Here is a 20,625-nt window from a genome sequence, read left to right as displayed (position 1 = left end):
ACCCCTGAGTATCACCTGAAGGATCCAGGGGTCTACTTGCGAGTGAGCCCACTGCGCGCTGAAATTCATTGAGACGGGCCCCCCACCGTGCCTGATTCTGCTTGTAAAGCCCCAGCGTCATACTGAGGGCTTGGCAGAGGCGGGAGAGGGTTTCTGTTCCTGGGAACTGGCTGATTTCTGCAGCCTTTTTCCTCTCCCTCTGTCACGGGGCAGAAAAGAGGAACCTTTTGCCCGCTTGTCCACGAAAAGACTGCGCCTGATAATACGGCGTCTTCTCATGTTGAGAGGCGACCTGGGGTACAAACGTGGATTTCCCAGCTGTTGCCGTGGTCACCAGGTCTGAAAGACCGACCCCAAATAACTCCTCCCCTTAATAAGGCAATACTTCCAAATGCCGTTTGGAATACGCATCACCTGACCACTGACGTGTCCATAACCCTCTACTGGTAGAAATGGACAACGCACTTAGACTTGATGCCAGTCGGCAAATATTCCGCTGTGCATCACGCATATATATAAATGCATCTTTTAAATGCTCTATAGGCAATAATATACTGTCCCTATCTAGGGTATCAATATTTTCAGTCAGGGAATCCGACCACGCCAACCCAGCACTGCACATCCAGGCTGAGGCGATTGCTGGTCGCAGTATAACACCAGTATGTGTGTAATACATTTTAGGATATCCTCCTGCTTTCTATCAGCAGGATCCTTAAGGGCGGCCATCTCAGGAGAGGGTGTAATACCCCACTATGTGAGTTATCCTTTCTGACATTGTTCCTTACGCTACAGCACATAAATTATATACAGTATGCAATTGTGGAGACTGATAGCATTTCCCAGCAGCCTCTGCAGCTGCTCAGAGGGTCAGATGTATATCACATGACCAGTGTCAGGTGGTACAGCAAGTGACAGTTGAAAAGTGAGCGGCAGTTGGGCAGAGGGGCCCTGAGGAAAACGCTGTGGGAGACTGACTGTGCTGTGAGGAGACAGCTGGCAGCGCAAGTGAGTGAGAGCAGAGTTTGAGCTGTGACCCTCTCAGGAGTCCTGGTGACGTCGGGCGTAAGGGGTCACTGATCCGCCCCAGAGGGCAAGTAGATGTAGAGCCCATCGACCGAGGTCCAGTACGGAGGAATGGCCTGCTCCAGTTTGATAGCTGCAGGCTGAGAGACTGAGAGAGGCAGATTGTGAGGCGGAGCCACTCGCCATATAAGGCTGCAGGAGGTCAGTTACAGCCGAGACAACTGGAGAGGTATATTGAAAGCATCGTTAACGCTATACCGCAGTGTAAAAACACTATTTTCTCTATCGTCCTAGTGGATGCTGGGGTTCCTGAAAGGACCATGGAATAGCGGCTCCGCAGGAGACAGGGCACAAAAAGTAAAGCTTTAGGATCAGGTGGTGTGCACTGGCTCCTCCCCCTATGACCCTCCTCCAAGCCTCAGTTAGATTTTTGTGCCCGGCCGAGAAGGGTGCAATCTAGGTGGCTCTCCTAAAGAGCTGCTTAGAAAAGTTTAGCTTAGGTTTTTTATTTTACAGTGAGTCCTGCTGGCAACAGGATCACTGCAACGAGGGACTTAGGGGAGAAGAAGTGAACTCACCTGCGTGCAGGATGGATTGGCTTCTTTGGCTACTGGACATTAGCTCCAGAGGGACGATCACAGGTACAGCCTGGATGGTCACCGGAGCCTCGCCGCCGGCCCCCTTGCAGATGCTGAAACGAGAAGAGGTCCAGAATCGGCGGCAGAAGACTCCTCAGTCTTCTTAAGGTAGCGCACAGCACTGCAGCTGTGCGCCATTTCCTCTCAGCACACTTCACACGGCAGTCACTGAGGGTGCAGGGCGCTGGGAGGGGGGCGCCCTGGGAGGCAAATGTAAACCTATTTTTGGCAAAAAATACCTCACATATAGCCTCCGGGGGCTATATGGAGATATTTAACCCCTGCCAGAATCCGTTAAAGAGCGGGAGACGAGGCCGCCGAAAAAGGGGCGGGGCCTATCTCCTCAGCACACAGCGCCATTTTCCCTCACAGAAAGGCTGGAGGGAAGGCTCCCAGGCTCTCCCCTGCACTGCACTACAGAAACAGGGTTAAAACAGAGAGGGGGGGCACTAATTTGGCGTTAGAAATATATAAAAAAGATGCTATAAGGGAAAACACTTATATAAGGTTGTCCCTATATAATTATAGCGTTTTTGGTGTGTGCTGGCAAACTCTCCCTCTGTCTCTCCAAAGGGCTAGTGGGTCCTGTCCTCTATCAGAGCATTCCCTGTGTGTGTGCTGTGTGTCGGTACGTGTGTGTCGACATGTATGAGGACGATGTTGGTGAGGAGGCGGAGCAATTGCCTGTAATGGTGATGTCACTCTCTAGGGAGTCGACACCGGAATGGATGGCTTATTTAGGGAATTACGTGATAATGTCAACACGCTGCAAGGTCGGTTGACGACATGAGACGGCCGACAAACAATTAGTACCGGTCCAGACGTCTCAAAAACACCGTCAGGGGTTTTAAAAACGCCCGTTTATTTTAGTCGGTCGACACAGACACAGACACGGACACTGAATCCAGTGTCGACGGTGAATAAACAAACGTATTCCTTATTAGGGCCACACGTTAAGGGCAATGAAGGAGGTGTTACATATTTCTGATACTACAAGTACCACAAAGGAGGGTATTATGTGGGATGTGAAAAAACTACCGTAGTTTTTCCTGAATCAGATAAATTAAATGAAGTGTGTGATGATGCGTGGGTTCCCCCCGATAGAAAATTATTGGCGGTATACCCTTTCCCGCCAGAAGTTAGGGCGCGTTGGGAAACACCCCTTAGGGTGGATATGGCGCTCACACGCTTATCAAAACAAGTGGCGGTACCGTCTATAGATAGGGCCGTCCTCAAGGAGCCAGCTGACAGGAGGCTGGAAAATATCATAAAAAGTATATACACACATACTGGTGTTATACTGCGACCAGCGATCGCCTCAGCCTGGATGTGCAGAGCTGGGGTGGCTTGGTCGGATTCCCTGACTAAAAATATTGATACCCTTGACAGGGACAGTATTTTATTGACTATAGAGCATTTAAGATTCCAAACGGCACAAAGGTGTATTGCCGTATAAAGGAAGAGGAGTTATTTGGGGTCGGTCCATCGGACCTGGTGGCCACGGCAACTGCTGGAAAATCCACCGTTTTTACCCTAAGTCACATCTCTGCAGAAAAAGACACCGTCTTTTCAGCCTCAGTCCTTTCGTCCCTATAAGAGTCATATCTGCCCAGGGATAGAGGAAAGGGAAGAAGACTGCAGCAGGCAGCCCATTCCCAGGAACAGAAGCACCGCTTCTGACAAGCTCTCAGCATGACGCTGAGACCGTACAGGACCCCTGGATCCTACAAGTAGTATCCCAGGGGTACAGATTGGAATGTCGAGACGTTTCCCCTTCGCAGGCTCCTGAAGTCTGCTTTACCAAGGTCTCCCTCCGACAAGGAGGCAGTATGGGAAACAATTCACAAGCTGTATTCCCAGCAGGTGATAATTAAATTACCCCTCCTACAACAAGAAAAGGGGTATTATTCCACACTATATTGTGGTACTGAAGCCAGAAGGCTAGGTGAGACCTATTCTAAATCTAAAAAAATTTTGAACACTTACAAAGGTTCAAATCAAGATGGAGTCACTCAGAGCAGTGATAACGAACCAGGAAGAAGGGGACTATATGGTGTCCCGAGACATCAGGGATGCTTACCTCCATGTCCCAAATTTGCCCTTCTCACTAAGGGTACCTCAGGTTCGTGGTACAGAACTGTCACTATCAGTTTCAGACGCTGCCGTTTGGATTGTCCACGGCACCCCGGGTCTTTACCAAGGTAATGGCCGAAATGATGATTCTTCTTCGAAGAAAAGGCGTCTTAATTATCCCTTACTTGGACGATCTCCTGATAAGGGCAAAGTCCAGGGAACAGTTGGAGGTCGGAGTAGCACTATCTCGGATACTGCTACAACAGCACGGGTGGATTCTAAATATTCCAAAATCGCAGCTGATCCCGACGACAAGTCTCCTGTGCTTAGGGATGATTCTGGACACAGTCCAGAAAAAGGTTTTTCTCCCGGAGGAGAAAGCCAGGGAGTTATCCGAGCTAGTCAGGAATCTCCTAAAATCAGTGCATCATTGCACAAGGGTCCTGGTAAAAATGGTGACTTCCTACGAAGCAATTCCATTCGGCAGATTTCACGCAAGAACTTTTCAGTGGGATCTGCTGGACAAATGGTCCGGATCGCATCTTCAGATGCATCAGCGGATAACCCTATATCCAAGGACAAGGGTGTCTCTCCTGTGGTGGTTACAGAGTGCTCATCTTCTAGAGGGCCGCAGATTCGGCATTCAGGATTGGATGCTGGTGACCACGGAGGCCAGCCCGAGAGGCTGGGGAGCAGTCACACAAGGAAAAAAAAAAAAAAAAAAAAAAAATTTTTCCAGGGAGTGTGATCAAGTCTGGAGACTTTTCTCCACATAAATATACTGGAGCTAAGGCTAAATTTATAATGCTCTAAGCTTAGCAAGACCTCTGCTTCAAGGTCAGCCGGTATTGATCCAGTGGGAAAAACATCACGGCAGTCGCCCACGTAAATAGACAGGGCGGCACAAGAAGCAGGAGGGCAATGGCAAAAACTGCAAGGACTTTTCGCTGGGCGGAAAATTATGTGATAGCACTGTCAGCAGTGTTTCATTCCGGGAATGGAAACTGGGAAGCAGACTTCCTCAGCAGGCACGACCTCCACCCGGCAGAGTGGAAACTTCATCGGGAAGTTTTCCACATGATTGTAAACCGTTGGGAAATACCAAAGGTGGACATGATGGCGTCCCGTCTGAACAAAAAACGGGACAGGTATTGCGCCAGGTTAAGAGACCCTCAGGCAATAGCTGTGGACGTTCTGGTAACACCGTGGGTGTACCAGTCGGTGTATGTGTTCCATCCTCTGCTTATCATACCTAAGGTACTGAGAATTATAAGACGTAGAGGAGTAAGAACTATACTCATGGCTCCGGATTGGCCAAGAAGGACTTGGTACCCGGAACTTCAAGAGATGCTCACAGAGGACTTATGGCCTCTGCCGCTAAGAAGGGACTTGTTTCAGCAAGTACCATGTCTGTTCCAAGACTTACCGCAGCTGCGTTTGACGGCATGGCGGTGGAACGCCGGATCCTAAGGGAAAAAGGCATTCCGGAAGAGGTCATTCCTACCCTGGTCAAAGCCAGAAAGGAAGTGACCGCACAACATTATCACCACATGTAAAAAAAAAAAAAAAATATGTTGCGTGGTGCGAGGCCAGAAAGGCCCCACGAAGAAATTTCAACTCGGTCGATTCCTGTATTTCCTGCAAACAGGAGTGTCTATGGGCCTCAAATTGGGGTCCATTAAGGTTCAAATTTCGGCCCTGTCGATTTTTCTTCCAGAAAGAATTGGCTTCAGTTCCTGAAGTCCAGAAGTTTGTCAAGGGAGTATTGCATATACAACCCCCTTTTGTGCCTCCAGTGGCACTGTGGGATCTCAACGTAGTTCTGGGATTCCTCAAATCACATTGGTTTAAAACCAGTCAAATCTGTGGATTTGAAGCATCTCACATGAAAAGTGATCATGCTCTTGGACCTGGCCTGGACCAGGCGAGTGTCAAATTGGTGGTTTTTTTCTCAAAAAAGCCCATATCTGTTTGTCCATTTGGACAGGGCAGAGCTGCGGACTCGTCCCCAGTTCTCTCCCTAAGGTGGTGTCAGTGTTTCACCTGAACCAGCTTATTGTGGTGCCTTGCACCTACTAGGGACTTGGAGGACTCCAAGTTGCTAGATGTTGTCAGGGCCCTGAAAATATAGGTTCCAGGACGGCTGGAGTCAGGAAAACTGACTTGCTGTTATACTGTATGCACCCAACAAACTGGGTGCTCTTGCTTCTAAGCAGACTATTGCTAGTTGGATGTGTAATACAATTCAGCTTGCACATTTTGTGGCAGGCCTGCCACAGCCAAAATATGTAAATGCCCATTCCACAAGGAAGGTGGGCTCATCTTGGGCGGCTGCCCGAGGGGTCTCGGCTTTACAACTTTGCCGAGCGGCTATTTAGTCAGGGGCAAACACGTTTGTAAAATCCTACAAATTTGATACCCTGGCTAAGGAGGACCTGGAGTTCTCTCATTTGGTGCTGCAGAGTCATCCGCACTCTCCCGCCCGTTTGGGAGCTTTGGTATAATCCCCATGGTCCTTTCAGGAACCCCAGCATCCACTAGGACGATAGAGAAAATAAGAATTTACTTACCGATAATTCTATTTCTCGGAGTCCGTAGTGGATGCTGGGCGCCCATCCCAAGTGCGGATTATCTGCAATACTTGTACATAGTTACAAAAATCGGGTTATTATTGTTGTGAGCCATCTTTTCAGAGGCTCCGCTGTTATCATACTGTTAACTGGGTTCAGATCACAGGTTGTACAGTGTGATTGGTGTGGCTAGTATGAGTCTTACCCGGGATTCAAAATCCTTCCTTATTGTGTACGCTCGTCCGGGCACAGTATCCTAACTGAGGCTTGGAGGAGGGTCATAGGGGGAGGAGCCAGTGCACACCACCTGATCCTAAAGCTTTACTTTTTGTGCCCTGTCTCCTGCGGAGCCGCTATTCCATGGTCCTTTCAGGAACCCCAGCATCCACTACGGACTCCGAGAAATAGAATTATCGGTAAGTAAATTCTTATTTTCCCCAGCAAGTCACCTTCAAACACCAGAGTATAAATAAGTGCACTTATTACATTGACTGTAAATCAGCTAAAGTTAACACTGCAGTGTATAAAATGCTATAGCAAACCCATCTCATATAACAGCGCAGGGAAAACGCAGGGAGAGCTGCGGCAGACAGACTTCATAGCGAGCCTATGACATACTCTCAGTCTACAGCTTTCTGCATTTCTGTCAGGAACCCTTTGCCTGTGATAATTCAGCTATAACAGCAGTGATTTGATAAATCAGTGTACTGTGCCATAATCTCTTGGATAATTAATTTGGTACCAACAGTAGGCAAGAGAAAGGGAGAAGAGAGTCTGACATTAAGACTACCCATCTCAGTTAAAGTCAGCATTAGCAATACAGACTTACTTTGTCCCGTGGAAGCATCTTGGATAGCCACAGCCCCAGCGTACCATTATCTACATTTGTCAATCCTATCCTAGTCTGTCTGGAATAAGAAATGATCCTATTGTATATTACAATGACTTAAAAGGAAGGAACTAAAGTGTTAATAAGCAATAACTTAAACTGGATTTATTTGGAAAAGCCCCAACAGTTTCTTCATTTATCACACGGGTATTCTAAATGACACTGGCAAAGTAGTACTCAACCGAACTGTATTGTGTGGACAGTCTTGGGGTAATCGTAGACACTAATAGAATCGTATCGATGTAAAGTTAAAGTATATGCATAAAGTAATACTGTTTCATATACCCTCAAGGGGGTTACGTAAGATTGCATTTATGGTCACATATAGCCTACTGTATATGTTTAAATGTCTAAATTCAGGTATTCGCTCATTGAGAAACTGGAAGCAGTTTAATAAATGACCTTAGTGTGAAATACATTGTTACAATTTAAAAATTGATGTATGGTACTGTAACTGTTCTTTTACAAGTTAGTGTTTATTCAACTTTCACATAGTTCACTATTGCAATCTGTATGCTAAATAAACTGGTATTTAGAGCTATATAAGTAGTTCATTATGTGGAAGCTCCTGTACTCACCTCTCAGTTAAGAATCAAGAACCGGAGAGTCCTAAGGGAAAAGAGATGTCATAAGCACTTACCTGAATACTTACCTAGTTATTACAAGGGTAGAGCCCTTGTTCTTACCAGCGTGTGAGCGCTTTATCCACCCTAAGGGGTGTTTCCCAACGCACCCTAACCTCTGGCGGGAAAGGATATAATGCCAATAACATTTTTAACAGTTGTTATCGGGGGAAACCCACGCATCATCACACACCTCATTTAATTTCTCAGATTCCGGAAAACTACATGTAGTTTTTCCTCACCGAACATAATACCCCTTCTTGGTGGTACAGGTTGAGTCTCCCTTATCCAAATTGCTTGGGACCAGAGGTATTTTGGATATGGGATTTTTCCGTATTTTGGAATAATTGCATACCATAATGAGATATCATGGTGAAGGGACCTAAATCTAAGCACAGAATGCATTTATGTTACATATACACCTTATACACACAGCCTGAAGGTAATTTTAGCCAATATTTTTTATAACTTTGTGCATTAAACAAAGTGTGTCTACATTTACACAATTCATTTATGTTTCATATACACCTTATACACACAGCCTGAAGGTCATTTAATACAATATTTGTAATAACTTTGTGTATTAATCAAAGTTTGCGTACATTGAGCCATCAAAAAACAAAGGTTTCACTATCTCACTCTCACTCAAAAAAGTCGTATTTCGGAATATTCCGTATTTCGGAATATTTGGATATGGGATACTCAACCTGTACTCGTATTATCCGAAATGTGTAAACATTTTTCATTGCCTCAATCATGTAACGTGTGGCCCTACTGGAAGTCACATTTGTCTCTTCACCGTCGACACTGGAGTCATGTCGGCGTCTATATCTGCCATCTGAGGTAACGGGCACTTTAGAGCCCCTGACGGCCTATGAGACGTCTGGACAGGCACAAGCTGAGTAGCCGGCTGTCTCATGTCAACCACTGTCTTTATACAGAGCTGACACTGTCATGTAATTCCTTCCAACAGTTCATCCACTCAGGTGTCGACTCCCTAGGAGGTGACATCACTATTACAGGCAATCTGTTCCGTCTCCACATCATTTTTCTCCTCATAAATGTCGACACAAACGTACCGACACACAGCACACACACAGGGAATGCTCTGATAGGGGACAGGACCCCACTAGCCCTTTGGGGAGACAGAGGGAGAGTATGCCAGCACACACCAGAGCGCTATATATATATACAGGGATAACCTTATATAAGTGTTTTTCCCCTTATAGCTGCTGTATTGTTTATACTGCGCCTAATTAGTGCCCCCCTCTCTTTTTTTAACCCTTTCTGTAGTGTAGTGACTGCAGGGGAGAGTCAGGGAGCTTCCCTCCAACGGAGCTGTGAGGGAAAATGGCGCCAGTGTGCTGAGGAGATAGGCTCCGGCCCCTTATCGGCGGCCTTATCTCCCGTTTTTCTGTGTATTTTTGGCATGGGTAAATGCATCCATATAGCCCAGGAGCTATATGTGATGCATCTTTTGCCATCTAAGGTATTTTTTATTGCGTCTCAGGGCGCCCCCACCCAGCGCCCTGCACCCTCAGTGACCGGAGTGTGAAGTGTGCTGAGAGCAATGGCGCACAGCTGCGGTGCTGTGCGCTACCTTATTGAAGACAGGACGTCTTCTGCCGCCGATTTTCCGGATCTCTTCAGGCTTCTGGCTCTGTAAGGGGGCCGGCGGCGCGGCTCTGGGACCCATCCAGGCTGGGCCTGTTATCGTCCCTCTGGAGCTAATGTCCAGTAGCCTAAGAAGCCCAATCCACTCTGCACGCAGGTGAGTTCGCTTCTTCTCCCCTTAGTCCCTCGATGCAGTGAGCCTGTTGCCAGCAGGACTCACTGAAAATAAAAAACCTAAAACTAACTTTTCACTAAGCAGCTCAGGAGAGCCACCTAGTGTGCACCCTTCTCGTTCGGGCACAAAAATCTAACTGAGGCTTGGAGGAGGGTCATAGGGGGAGGAGCCAGTGCACACCAGCTAGTCCTAAAGCTTTCTTTAGATGTGCCCAGTCTCCTGCGGAGCCGCTAATCCCCATGGTCCTTACGGAGTCCCCAGCATCCACTTAGGACGTTAGAGAAAAAAAGTTAAAAACTCATGTCCACCTTTTGTCATGTCAACCTAGAGTCCCTGTCGATCTAGAAGCCATGTCGACCTACTTACTGTCAACCTATAGTGGTCAACCTAGACATTGTCGACCTAAGTGTGGTTGACCTAGAGACCGGAGACCGTTTAACCATATGTAGGCACAATCAGTGGAAACGTGTACCCCTCGCAGGCGCGCTTTGCTCACCACGCTTCGAGCAAGGTGACTCTCCACTACCGCTGACCTCGCCACACCTTACTATTCCCAGTAGTAGTCCATGTGGATAGTGAATCAAACAAAAGTTGGAAAAACATGGAAAAACCCAACAAAAACTTGTGTTGACCATTTGTGTGTTGACCATTGCCATGTCGACCTTTTGTACCTGTCTACCTTAGGCACTGTCTACTTTTTACCTGTTGACCTTTTTGCCATGTCAACCTTTTGACCACATCGAAACTAATGCATGTCGACAATATGGGGTCGACCTATTGACTGGGGACCTAGACACTGTTGACCTACACATTGGAACCCAACTAGCTCAAACTCTTATACTGTGCACTTCTGATATCTGGGATATTACAAGATGCTACAGTAGTTTATGCACCCATTGCCCTTTAGCTTTACTGGACCTTTATGTTGATTTTCATGCAACTAATAAATCAAATTATATTTTTTTCTTGAACTTGTCCTACTGGCCTTTCTGCATCACTGCAAGTTGTGTCCTTCAGGAGATTTCTGTATTGCTGACTTACCATTTTGTGGAGTAACGGAGTAATACAGGAAATAAGCCCGTCTCTGAAAGGCCTGGGAGTCAGTATAAGCCCTGATGTACACCTCGCCTGGAGATTCAAACACAGAAATCTTAGGAGACCCTGGGCATAGCACTCCCAGCACCCTAAGATTCTCATCCAGCACAGTAATGTTTTCCTGCGAGCAGTGTGCCGCTGGGTTTAGCCTGGGAAAGGAGAATATTTTACTGTTAGCATCACAATAAAACCCAACCCTGCAATACTGAAATGGGAAAACAGAGACATGCTCCTCTGTAGATGCGAAACATCACAAACCTACCTTAACACAAGGTGCAAGGTAATAACACACCAGCCAATCAGCTCCAACATCTAAATTGACGGTTAGGAACTGATTGGCTGGTGCGTTATCACCTTGCACTTATCACTTCTTTATCCCTTCTCCAGGCTTAAAAACCACTTAACTGGCATGGTCAGATTTCATGAAACTGCGCCGTCCCACCCTGTCTCCCCGTTTTTGACGAGGAGATCCGTTCTGCAGATAATAATATAATGCATAATATAATGTTTAAATATTGTAAAAAATATTTGCGCACGCCACACAGTAATTCAGACTGCGATCGCTGACGCTGCAGCGATCCAGTCTGAATTGCCCCCATAATTTGAGCCACTGGCCAAGAGGAGGGGGTTTCCGGGCAACCGGAACCGCCCCCCCCCCCCCCCCCCCCCTCCCCCCCTGCGTTTGCCTATGCATGTGACTGCTCATGTAGAGGAGTGCAGCTGGGGTTCAAACGTGGAAGTAAAGTGATCAAATTAAAGATCACTGTACCTCTTAGCCATCACAGGGACTGGCTCTTATCGGAGCACCTGTCACACTGTATAGGGGTATTGAGAATTTCCAGCAATACAATTTCTTATTGCGGCAAAAGTATAGTTATCTGCACAATTGGCAAATATTGGTAAATATGTTTTTTTTTTAAAGGGGCAATGATGTACAAGGCATGGTTTAGCCGTAATGCGGTCATGTGACAACATGCCGATGCCGGGATACCGGGCGATCAAATGCCTGACAGTAGGCATGCTGACTAAAAGGGGCTATTCCCACAACACCCATAGAGTGGGAACAGAACTTGTGGCGAGTGCAGCGAGCCACCGAGCCAGCTGCGCGGAGAGCGCAGAGAGCACAAAAGGAGCTCTGTTGCACTCCACCCCCCTCCTGCCGGCATTCTGCGAGCGGGATCCCAGGGTCAGTATGCTAACCTCCGGGATATCAACCGCCAGTCTCACAGCCCTAACCCGGTTTAGCCTTCTGTTCGGCTGGCATTCTGCATGGCCTCCAGTCCCTTAGGGGGGGAATTCAAATGTTTGAAAAGTCAGTTGGGTGTCTGCATTTTTCTATCTAATAGGAAAAAAACAAAACACCTAACCGACTTTTCAAACATTTGAATTCCCCCCTTAGTGTTATGTTTATTAGAAATTGCAATATGGAAACATCCCTTATATTTGTGGCAGTGATGACATATAAATGAATAGTCTGTATTTTATATGTAAAATGGACCAGTTACTAGAACAATGTGTTTTTTCTCACTCAAGAAGGGAGAAGACGACTCTGGTGGTCTCGTTGGCTGGCCTCAGTATGTCCCAGGAGCAGTCTGCGTTTTCAGTAACTGAGATCTGGACAGGTTTGTTGGACTCTGAATAACTATAGTCACATTGTGCTGTATCAGAGAGAAAACAATAAAGTTTCAAATAAACAAATGAGGAAACAAACGCTCGCTGGTGACTCATCAATTTACCCTGCTGAGAAGAAAGAGGGTTTCTTACAGCCTTCTAGATTTTAGCAAATGTGTTTATTTCCTTACTTATTATGACCACTCATTAGCATACAGAAGGGTTACTTATTATGACCAATCATTAGCAAACAGAAGGGTTACTTATTATGACCAATCATTAGCAAACAGAAGGGTTTCAAATTTAAATTTCAAAATTGATTTCAATTTACAGTTCCTTAAATGACAGTGACTGTTATTTAGAGTTGTTAGCAAGCCCAAAAAAATAGCAAAGGGCAAAACCATGTGCACTGCAGGTGGGGCAGATGCAACATGTGCAGAGATTTGGGTGGGGTGTGTGCAAGCTGAAATCTAAAATGCAGTAAAGAAATTAAGCAGCCAGTATTTACCCTGCACAGAAACAATATAACCCACCATAATCTAACTCGCTCTGCACATGTTACATCTGTCCCACCTGCTGTGCAGCATGGTGTTTTCCAATTGCTAACTTTTTTGGTTTGCTAACAACGCTTAATAACCCCCAATGTACAATACTATGCATTGCTCTAATTATTACCAATCACAGCTGCATAATAGTATAGTAATAGTATAGTAATAGTATAGTAAATACACACCAAATTAGTAATTATAGATATGTCATCATACATCTTTGCTTCAGTCACGCCAAACAGCCCCTTGTATATCTGTATGTGTCTGAGGCCCTTATCCAGCTTCGGTTGCAGTTTTGCTATTTTAGCAAAACTGCAATTGGCTGCGATCGCACGCTGGGGACAGCCCAGAACAGACCAAGGCCGCACAGCATACAAATACCCGGCAGCGATGCGATTGCATTGCTGATTTGTCGAAGTCCCCCTGACTCCACATCCAGGCTGCGAAGGCAGGCGCAGGGCAGCCATTTTTTATCGGGTCACAGTAGCCGCCCCTAACCCGCCCCCGTTTCTGACGACATGCCCACCCACTGCCGAGTCGATGCCCCTGCAACACTTTGTCGCCGCCCCGCGAATGCCTCTGCCTGTCAATCAGGCATTGGCGTTCGCAGTGTGCGCATGTGCATTACGGCTGCTGCGCGTGCGCACTGGGCATTAATAGTTCAGTATGCAATTACATCGCTGATGCGATCCATACTGAATAAGGCTCTAAGTCTCTGAATCTGTACACAAAGTGCTACAATGTAGCAGCCACATTTTTTTTCAATACAAGTTCTGTTCTGCTCCGTATACACACACAATATATCAACTTAACCAGCGCAGTCTCTTGGTGCGTCCTAGTTGCACTGCGGTACAACTAAGGTACATTTTCAGCAAAAACAAAAAAGGCAGTCGTTAGCAGAGTTGCAAGGGGCTTGGTGACATCTCGCGCTGCATGGCATATTGATGCTAGCTGTATGAGGGCACATCTTCCCTGTCCTGTCCTACCTCTATATCTAACCCCCCTCCACCATTATTATTACTGTAACAGGTTATTTATCAATTTTAAAGCAACAAAAATATTGTGAAAGGTTGATTACGAAAACGGTGTTAATGATGCCCCATGAACAGTACTGTCTGAGGTGGGTGGTCTATATGAGCGGAGCAGTGAATATAGCCCTATTACTAAAAGTGTAGCAGAATTCATAAGTAATATAAAGACAAAACATAAATGATCCTTCAATTATCGCTATAATCTTATCCTCCGCAGCTCATCATAAACACCAATAATTATTCCATCTCTGCATGCTACTATCATAAACACCAATAATCATTTGGTCTCTGCATGCTACCTTTATAAACACCAATAATCGTTCCATCTCTGCATGTTACCTTCATAAACACCAATAATCATTCCATCTCTACATGCTACCTTTATAAACACCAATAATCGTTCCATCTCTGCATGTTACCTTCATAAACACCAATAATCATTCCATCTCTGCATGCTACTATCATAAAGACCAATAATCATTCCATCTCTGCATGCTACTATCATAAAGACCAATAACCATTCCATCTCTGCATGCTACCTTCATAAACACCAATAATCATTCCATCTCTGCATGCTACCTTCATAAACACCAATAATCATTCCATCTCTGCATGCTACCTTCATAAACACCAATACTCATTCCATCTCTGCATGCTACTATCATAAAGACCAATAATCATTCCATCTCTGCATGCTACTATCATAAAGACCAATAATCATTCCATCTCTGCATGCTACTATCATAAAGACCAATAACCATTCCATCTCTGCATGCTACCTTCATAAACACCATTAATCATTCCATCTCTGCATGCTACTATCATAAAGACCAATAACCATTCCATCTCTGCATGCTACCTTCATAAACACCATTAATCATTCCATCTCTGCATGCTACCTTCATAAAGACCAATAATCATTCCATCTCTGCATGCTACTATCATAAAGACCAATAATCATTCCATCTCTGCATGCTACTATCATAAAGACCAATAATCATTCCATCTCTGCATGCTACTATCATAAAGACCAATAATCATTCCATCTCTGCATGCTACTATCATAAAGACCAATAATCATTTCATCTCTGTATGCTACTATCATAAAGACCAATAATAATTTAATCTCTGCATGCTACCTTCATAAACACAAATAATCATTCCATCTCTGCATGCTACCTTCATAAACACAGATAATCATTCCATCTCTGCATACTACCTTCATAAACACCAATAATCATTCCATCTCTGCATGCTACTATCATAAAGACCAATAATCATTCCATCTCTGCATGCTACTATCATAAAGACCAATAACCATTCCATCTCTGCATGCTACCTTCATAAACACCATTAATCATTCCATCTCTGCATGCTACTATCATAAAGACCAATAATCATTCCATCTCTGCATGCTACTATCATAAAGACCAATAATCATTCCATCTCTGCATGCTACTATCATAAAGACCAATAATCATTCCATCTCTGCATGCTACTATCATAAAGACCAATAATCATTCCATCTCTGCATGCTACTATCATAAAGACCAATAATCATTCCATCTCTGCATGCTACTATCATAAAGACCAATAATCATTCCATCTCTGCATGCTACTATCATAAAGACCAATAATCATTTCATCTCTGTATGCTACTATCATAAAGACCAATAATAATTTAATCTCTGCATGCTACCTTCATAAACACCAATAATCATTCCATCTCTGCATGCTACTATCATAAAGACCAATAATCATTTCATCTCTGCATGCTACTGTCATAAAGACCAATAATCATTCCATCTCTGCATGCTACCTTCATAAACACCAATAATCATTCCATCTCTGCATGCTACCTTCATAAACAAACACAAATAATCATTCCATCTCTGCATGCTACCTTCATAAACACCGATAATCATTCCATCTCTGCATACTACCTTCATAAACACCAATAATTATTCCATCTCTGCATGCTACCTTCATAAAGACCAATAATCATTCCATCTCTGCATGCTACCTTCATAAACACCAATAATCATTCCATCTCTGCATGCTACTATCATAAACACCAATAGTCATTTCATCTCTGCATGCTACTATCATAAAGACCAATAATCATTCCATCTCTGCATGCTACTATCATAAAGACCAATAATCATTCCATCTCTGTATGCTACTATCATAAAGACCAATAATCATTCTATCTCTGCATGCTACTATCATAAAACACCAATAATCATTCCATCTCTGCATGCTACCTTCATAAAAAAAACACCAATAATCATTCCATCTCTGCATGCTACTATCATAAAGACCAATAATCATTCCATCTCTGCATGCTACTATCATAAAGACCAATAATCATTCCATCTCTGCATGCTACTATTATAAAGACCAATAATCATTCCATCTCTGCATGCTACTATCATAAACACCAATAATCATTCCATCTCTGCATGCTACTATTATAAAGACCGATAATCATTCCATCTCTGCATGCTACTATCATAAAGACCAATAATCATTCCATCTCTGCATGCTACTATCATAAACACCAATAATCATTCCATCTCTGCATGCTACTATCATAAACACCAATAATCATTTAATCTCTGCATGCTACCTGTATCTAGAATATAAACAATCTTTTATGGTTCCTTAGTTGCGCGATGTACAGTACATACCGTTTACCAGTACAGCCCTCTCTTGAGCAAATGAAAAAGTTACTAGAAGGAGCAGGGTCGTTTGAAGACCCGCAGGAGACATCTTAAAAATATGTGTGTAAAAGAGTTTCCATGTATGGTATATTGTGAACTAGGAAAGCAAATAATTGTATATATACAGGTATAAAGACCAGCCCTGTCCTTCACAGGTTTTCATTGGAACACTTTGTGATAATACCAGCTGGTAATTCTCAGTGTCTATCACACAACTAGCAAAATGATAGGCATATTTAGGAAATCAACATCTGCTACAGTCTCATACATAGTTTGGTGTCAATATTTGCCGTACAAGTTTTCCTAATAGGGCTCTATTTTTTTTTTTTTTACCCTTATTCAGAAAGTCTGCAGGATACAGGCTCTTTGATCAAAATATAATTTATGATTTCCGCTGCAGATGCTGCAATGAGGGCTGGTTCTAGAACTTGTGGCGCCAAGGCGAACGTTTCTCTTGGCACCCTCCCCCACAGTGAAAACAGGGACAGTGAGCGCATCAAAAGTATAGGGACATGGCTTCATAGGAAGGGTCGTGGCCACAGAATAGTACCAATTCACATTATACCGCACAGTAGTGTACGTCAGTCACATTACACCAAATAGTAGAATCCCTTATACATATTATGCCATGAGCCTCTTACACATCTTACACCAGGTAGTGCCCCTTACACACATTATGCCAGGTAGAGCTGCAGTACCAGCTACTCCAACAACATCTGAATTAGCCCCATAGTGCATTTGCATTGGGCTAATTTTGTCAAATGCCTCAGAAATTGCGGGTTCCAGTGTAAAGGTCGACATTGTCTAAGTAGACAGTCAATAGGTCTATGCCATATGATCGACATGCATAAGGTCGACAGGGTCAAAAGGTCAACAGGTAAAAGGTAGGCAGTTCTTAAGGTCGACAGGTACAAAGGGCCGTCATGACAATGGTTGACACGAGTTGGTTTTTTTTTCATGTTTTTCCAACTTTTGCTTAATGTACGATCCACTTGGACTACGATTGGGACTAGTAACCTATGGTAAGCACAGTGGTAGCGGATCGAGGCACCTTGCCCGAGGCGTGGTGAGTGAAGCAAGCACTAAATGTGATTAGCAGGGCAGCCATCAGGGGGGACTGTGGAACTGGAGTCCCGGGCCCTTACAGAGAGGGGGGCCCACCCCTGGCTCTTACCGCCAATACCTGAAGAGCTGCACAACAACAGCGGGCTGATGCGCAGGGAGGACTTCTTAAAACAAACCCTCCCTGTGCATCAGCTATCTGTGAATTGTTCCTGCAGATCCAGAACGCTCTACCTATATGTAACATCACAATGTGTGACATCACATAGGGGTGGAATGGTGTTGCAGAATCTTTTTTTTTGTGGGGGGGGGGCTGTCTATTTTGTCAGTCCCGGGCCCCACAATTTCTAATGGAAGGCCTGGTGCTTAGATATGGTTAAACATATAAAATGACACCCAAAAATTAGATTTATGGTAAGAACTTACCGTTGTTAAATCTCTTTCTGCGAGGTACACTGGGCTCCACAAGGATTAACATCGGGGTGTAGAGTTGGATCTTGATCCGAGGCACCAACAGGCTCAAAGCTTTGACTGTTCTTAAGATGCACAGCACCGCCTCCTATATCACCCCGCCTCCGTGCACAGAAGCTCAGTGTCGTTAACCAGCCCAATGCAGTAGCAGGTACTAGAGACGACAATCGCTCGTAGCCAATTATACCACACACTCATCACAGGAGAGGGTGTCAGCGGCTAATGCCATACCAACCCAAAGAAGCTAAGTGCGTCAGGGTGGGCGCCTTGTGGAGCCCAGTGTACCTCGCAGAAAGAGATTTAACAACAGTAAGTTCTTACCATAAATCTCGTTTTCTGCTGCGGGGTACACTTTTCTCCACAAGGGTTAACATCGGAAGCATCCTGGGAGGCAGAAGTATCAAAGCCATAGAACCTTATAAATGTGTTCACTAAGGACCAAGTAGCCGCCTTGCACAATTGTTCAAGGGTCGCACCACGGTGGGCTGCCCAAGAAGGTCCAACCAACCGAGTAGAATGGGCTTTGATGGTAGCAGGAGCTGGACGACCAGCCTGTACATAAGCATGTGCAATCACCATTCTAATCCATCTAGCCAGGGTCTGTTTGAAAGCAGGTCAGCCACGTTTGTGAAAACCAAACAGTACAAACAGAGAATCAGATTTCCTAATGGAGGAAGTTCTCTTCACATAGATATGGAGAGCCCGTACCACATCCAAAGACCGCTCTTTGGAAGACAAGTCAGGAGAATGAAAGGCCGGAACCACAATCTCCTGGTTTCAGGTGGAAGAAAGACACCAACTTGGGTAAATAACCCGGTCGTGTTCTAAGAACTGCCCGGTCACGGTGAAAAATCAAATGGGACTTACAGGATAAGGCACCCAAGTCCGAGACCCTTCTAGCTGAATCAATAGCCAGCAAAAACAGCACCTTAAGGGAAAGCCACTTAAGGTCAGCAGAGGCAAGAGGTTCAAATGGATACTCTAGCAAGGCCTCTAGAACCACCAAAAGATCCCAAGGGGCCACAGGAGGAACATAAGGAGGTTGAATCCGCAACACGCCCTGAGTGAATGTATGAACATCATGTAGAGCACCTTGAGGGAGGCCAGACGAAGGCCCAAGTCCAGGCCCTGTTGTTGGAAGGCCAACAGTTTGGCTGTGCTAAAACTAAAAACGTTCTGTTAAACACAAGGGCCCTGAACGAGGAGGTCTGGTCATTGTGGAAGTAGAAGGGGACAATCTAGCGAGAGGCCCAGTAGATCGGAGAACCACTGCTGCCTGGGCCATGCTGTAGCGATCAGAAGTAGGTTTCCTCCTTCTTTCTTGAACTTCCTTATTACTATGGGCAGTAATGACACTGGAGGGAACACATACGGCAGCTGAAAGTTCCATGGGATTGACAGAGCATCAAAGCCAGATGGGCCAAGTCCTGGTAAACACAAGGGCCCGATCTAGCAAGAGGCCCTGTAGATCGGAGTACCAGTGCTGTCTGGGCCACGCTGGAGCGATCAGAAGTAGGTTTCCTACTTCTTGCTTGAACTTCCGTATTACTATGGGTAGGAGTGACACCGGAGGGAACACGTACGGCAGCCGAAAGTTCCATGGGATTGACAAGGCATCCACGAATGCTGCTCGAGGATCCCTTTTCCTTGCTCCGAAGACCGGAACCTTGTGATTGTGTCGAGACGCCATAAGGTCCACATCTGGAAGGCCCCACATGCCCATGAGTAGTTGAAACACCTCTGGATGAAGGCTCCACTCTCCGGCGTGTACGTCCTGACGACTGAGAAAGTCTGCTTCCCAGTTTAGGATCCCCGGAATGAACACTGTGGATATGGCCGATAGATGGCGTTCTGCCCACTGAAGAATCCGTGATACTTCCCTCATTGCCATGCGGTTTCGAGTGCCGCCTTGATGATTGATGTACGCCACTGTGATGGCGTTGATCGATTGTACTTGAACAGGTCTGTTCTGTATCAAATGCTGGGCCAGGTTTTAACGTATTGAACACTGCCCGTAGTTCCAGAATGTTTATCGGGAGTAGAGACTCCTCCTCGGTCCACCGACCCTGAAGGGAGTGTTGTTCCAACACCACGCCCCAACCTCTCAGACTGGCATCCGTCATCAACAGGACCCAGTTTGATATCCAGAAGGGACAGTCCCTGCTCAAACGATGGTCCTAAAGCCACCAGCTCAGTGACAGGCAGACCACCAGAGACAGGGAGATCATATGAGATTTGATCCGGTGAGGCAGTCCGTCCCACTTGGTCAGAATTAACTTCTGTAGAGGGCGAGAATGGAATTGAGCATACTCCACCATGTCGAAAGCTGACACCATGAGAACTAGCACTTGCATTGCCGAATGTATCAACACTTGCGGACGAGATAGGAAGCATCGAATCCTGTCCTGAAGCTTCAGGACTTTCTCCTGAGACAAGAACAACTGCTGGTTGTGAGTGTCCAATAACGTTCGCAGGTGCA

General features: G+C 45.4%; 1 protein-coding gene across 1 annotated transcript in view; it reads right to left on the bottom strand.

The window, feature by feature from the left end:
• CUZD1 (CUB and zona pellucida like domains 1) overlaps nucleotides 1-20,625 on the bottom strand; it is an 81,938-nt gene that overhangs the window by 40,877 nt on the left and 20,436 nt on the right. Inside the window, exons 2-3 of the mRNA XM_063963304.1 lie at nucleotides 12,229-12,358; nucleotides 10,647-10,849 (exon numbers count right to left, since the gene is read on the bottom strand). Of these exons, the coding sequence (XP_063819374.1) occupies nucleotides 10,647-10,849; nucleotides 12,229-12,358 (333 nt within the window). The remainder of the gene's footprint in view (nucleotides 1-10,646; nucleotides 10,850-12,228; nucleotides 12,359-20,625) is intronic.

The sequence above is a fragment of the Pseudophryne corroboree genome, chromosome 3 (assembly GCF_028390025.1).
Source record: "Pseudophryne corroboree isolate aPseCor3 chromosome 3, aPseCor3.hap2, whole genome shotgun sequence".
Lineage (NCBI taxonomy): Eukaryota > Metazoa > Chordata > Amphibia > Anura > Myobatrachidae > Pseudophryne > Pseudophryne corroboree.
This window is presented reverse-complemented; position numbering and strand designations above follow the sequence as displayed.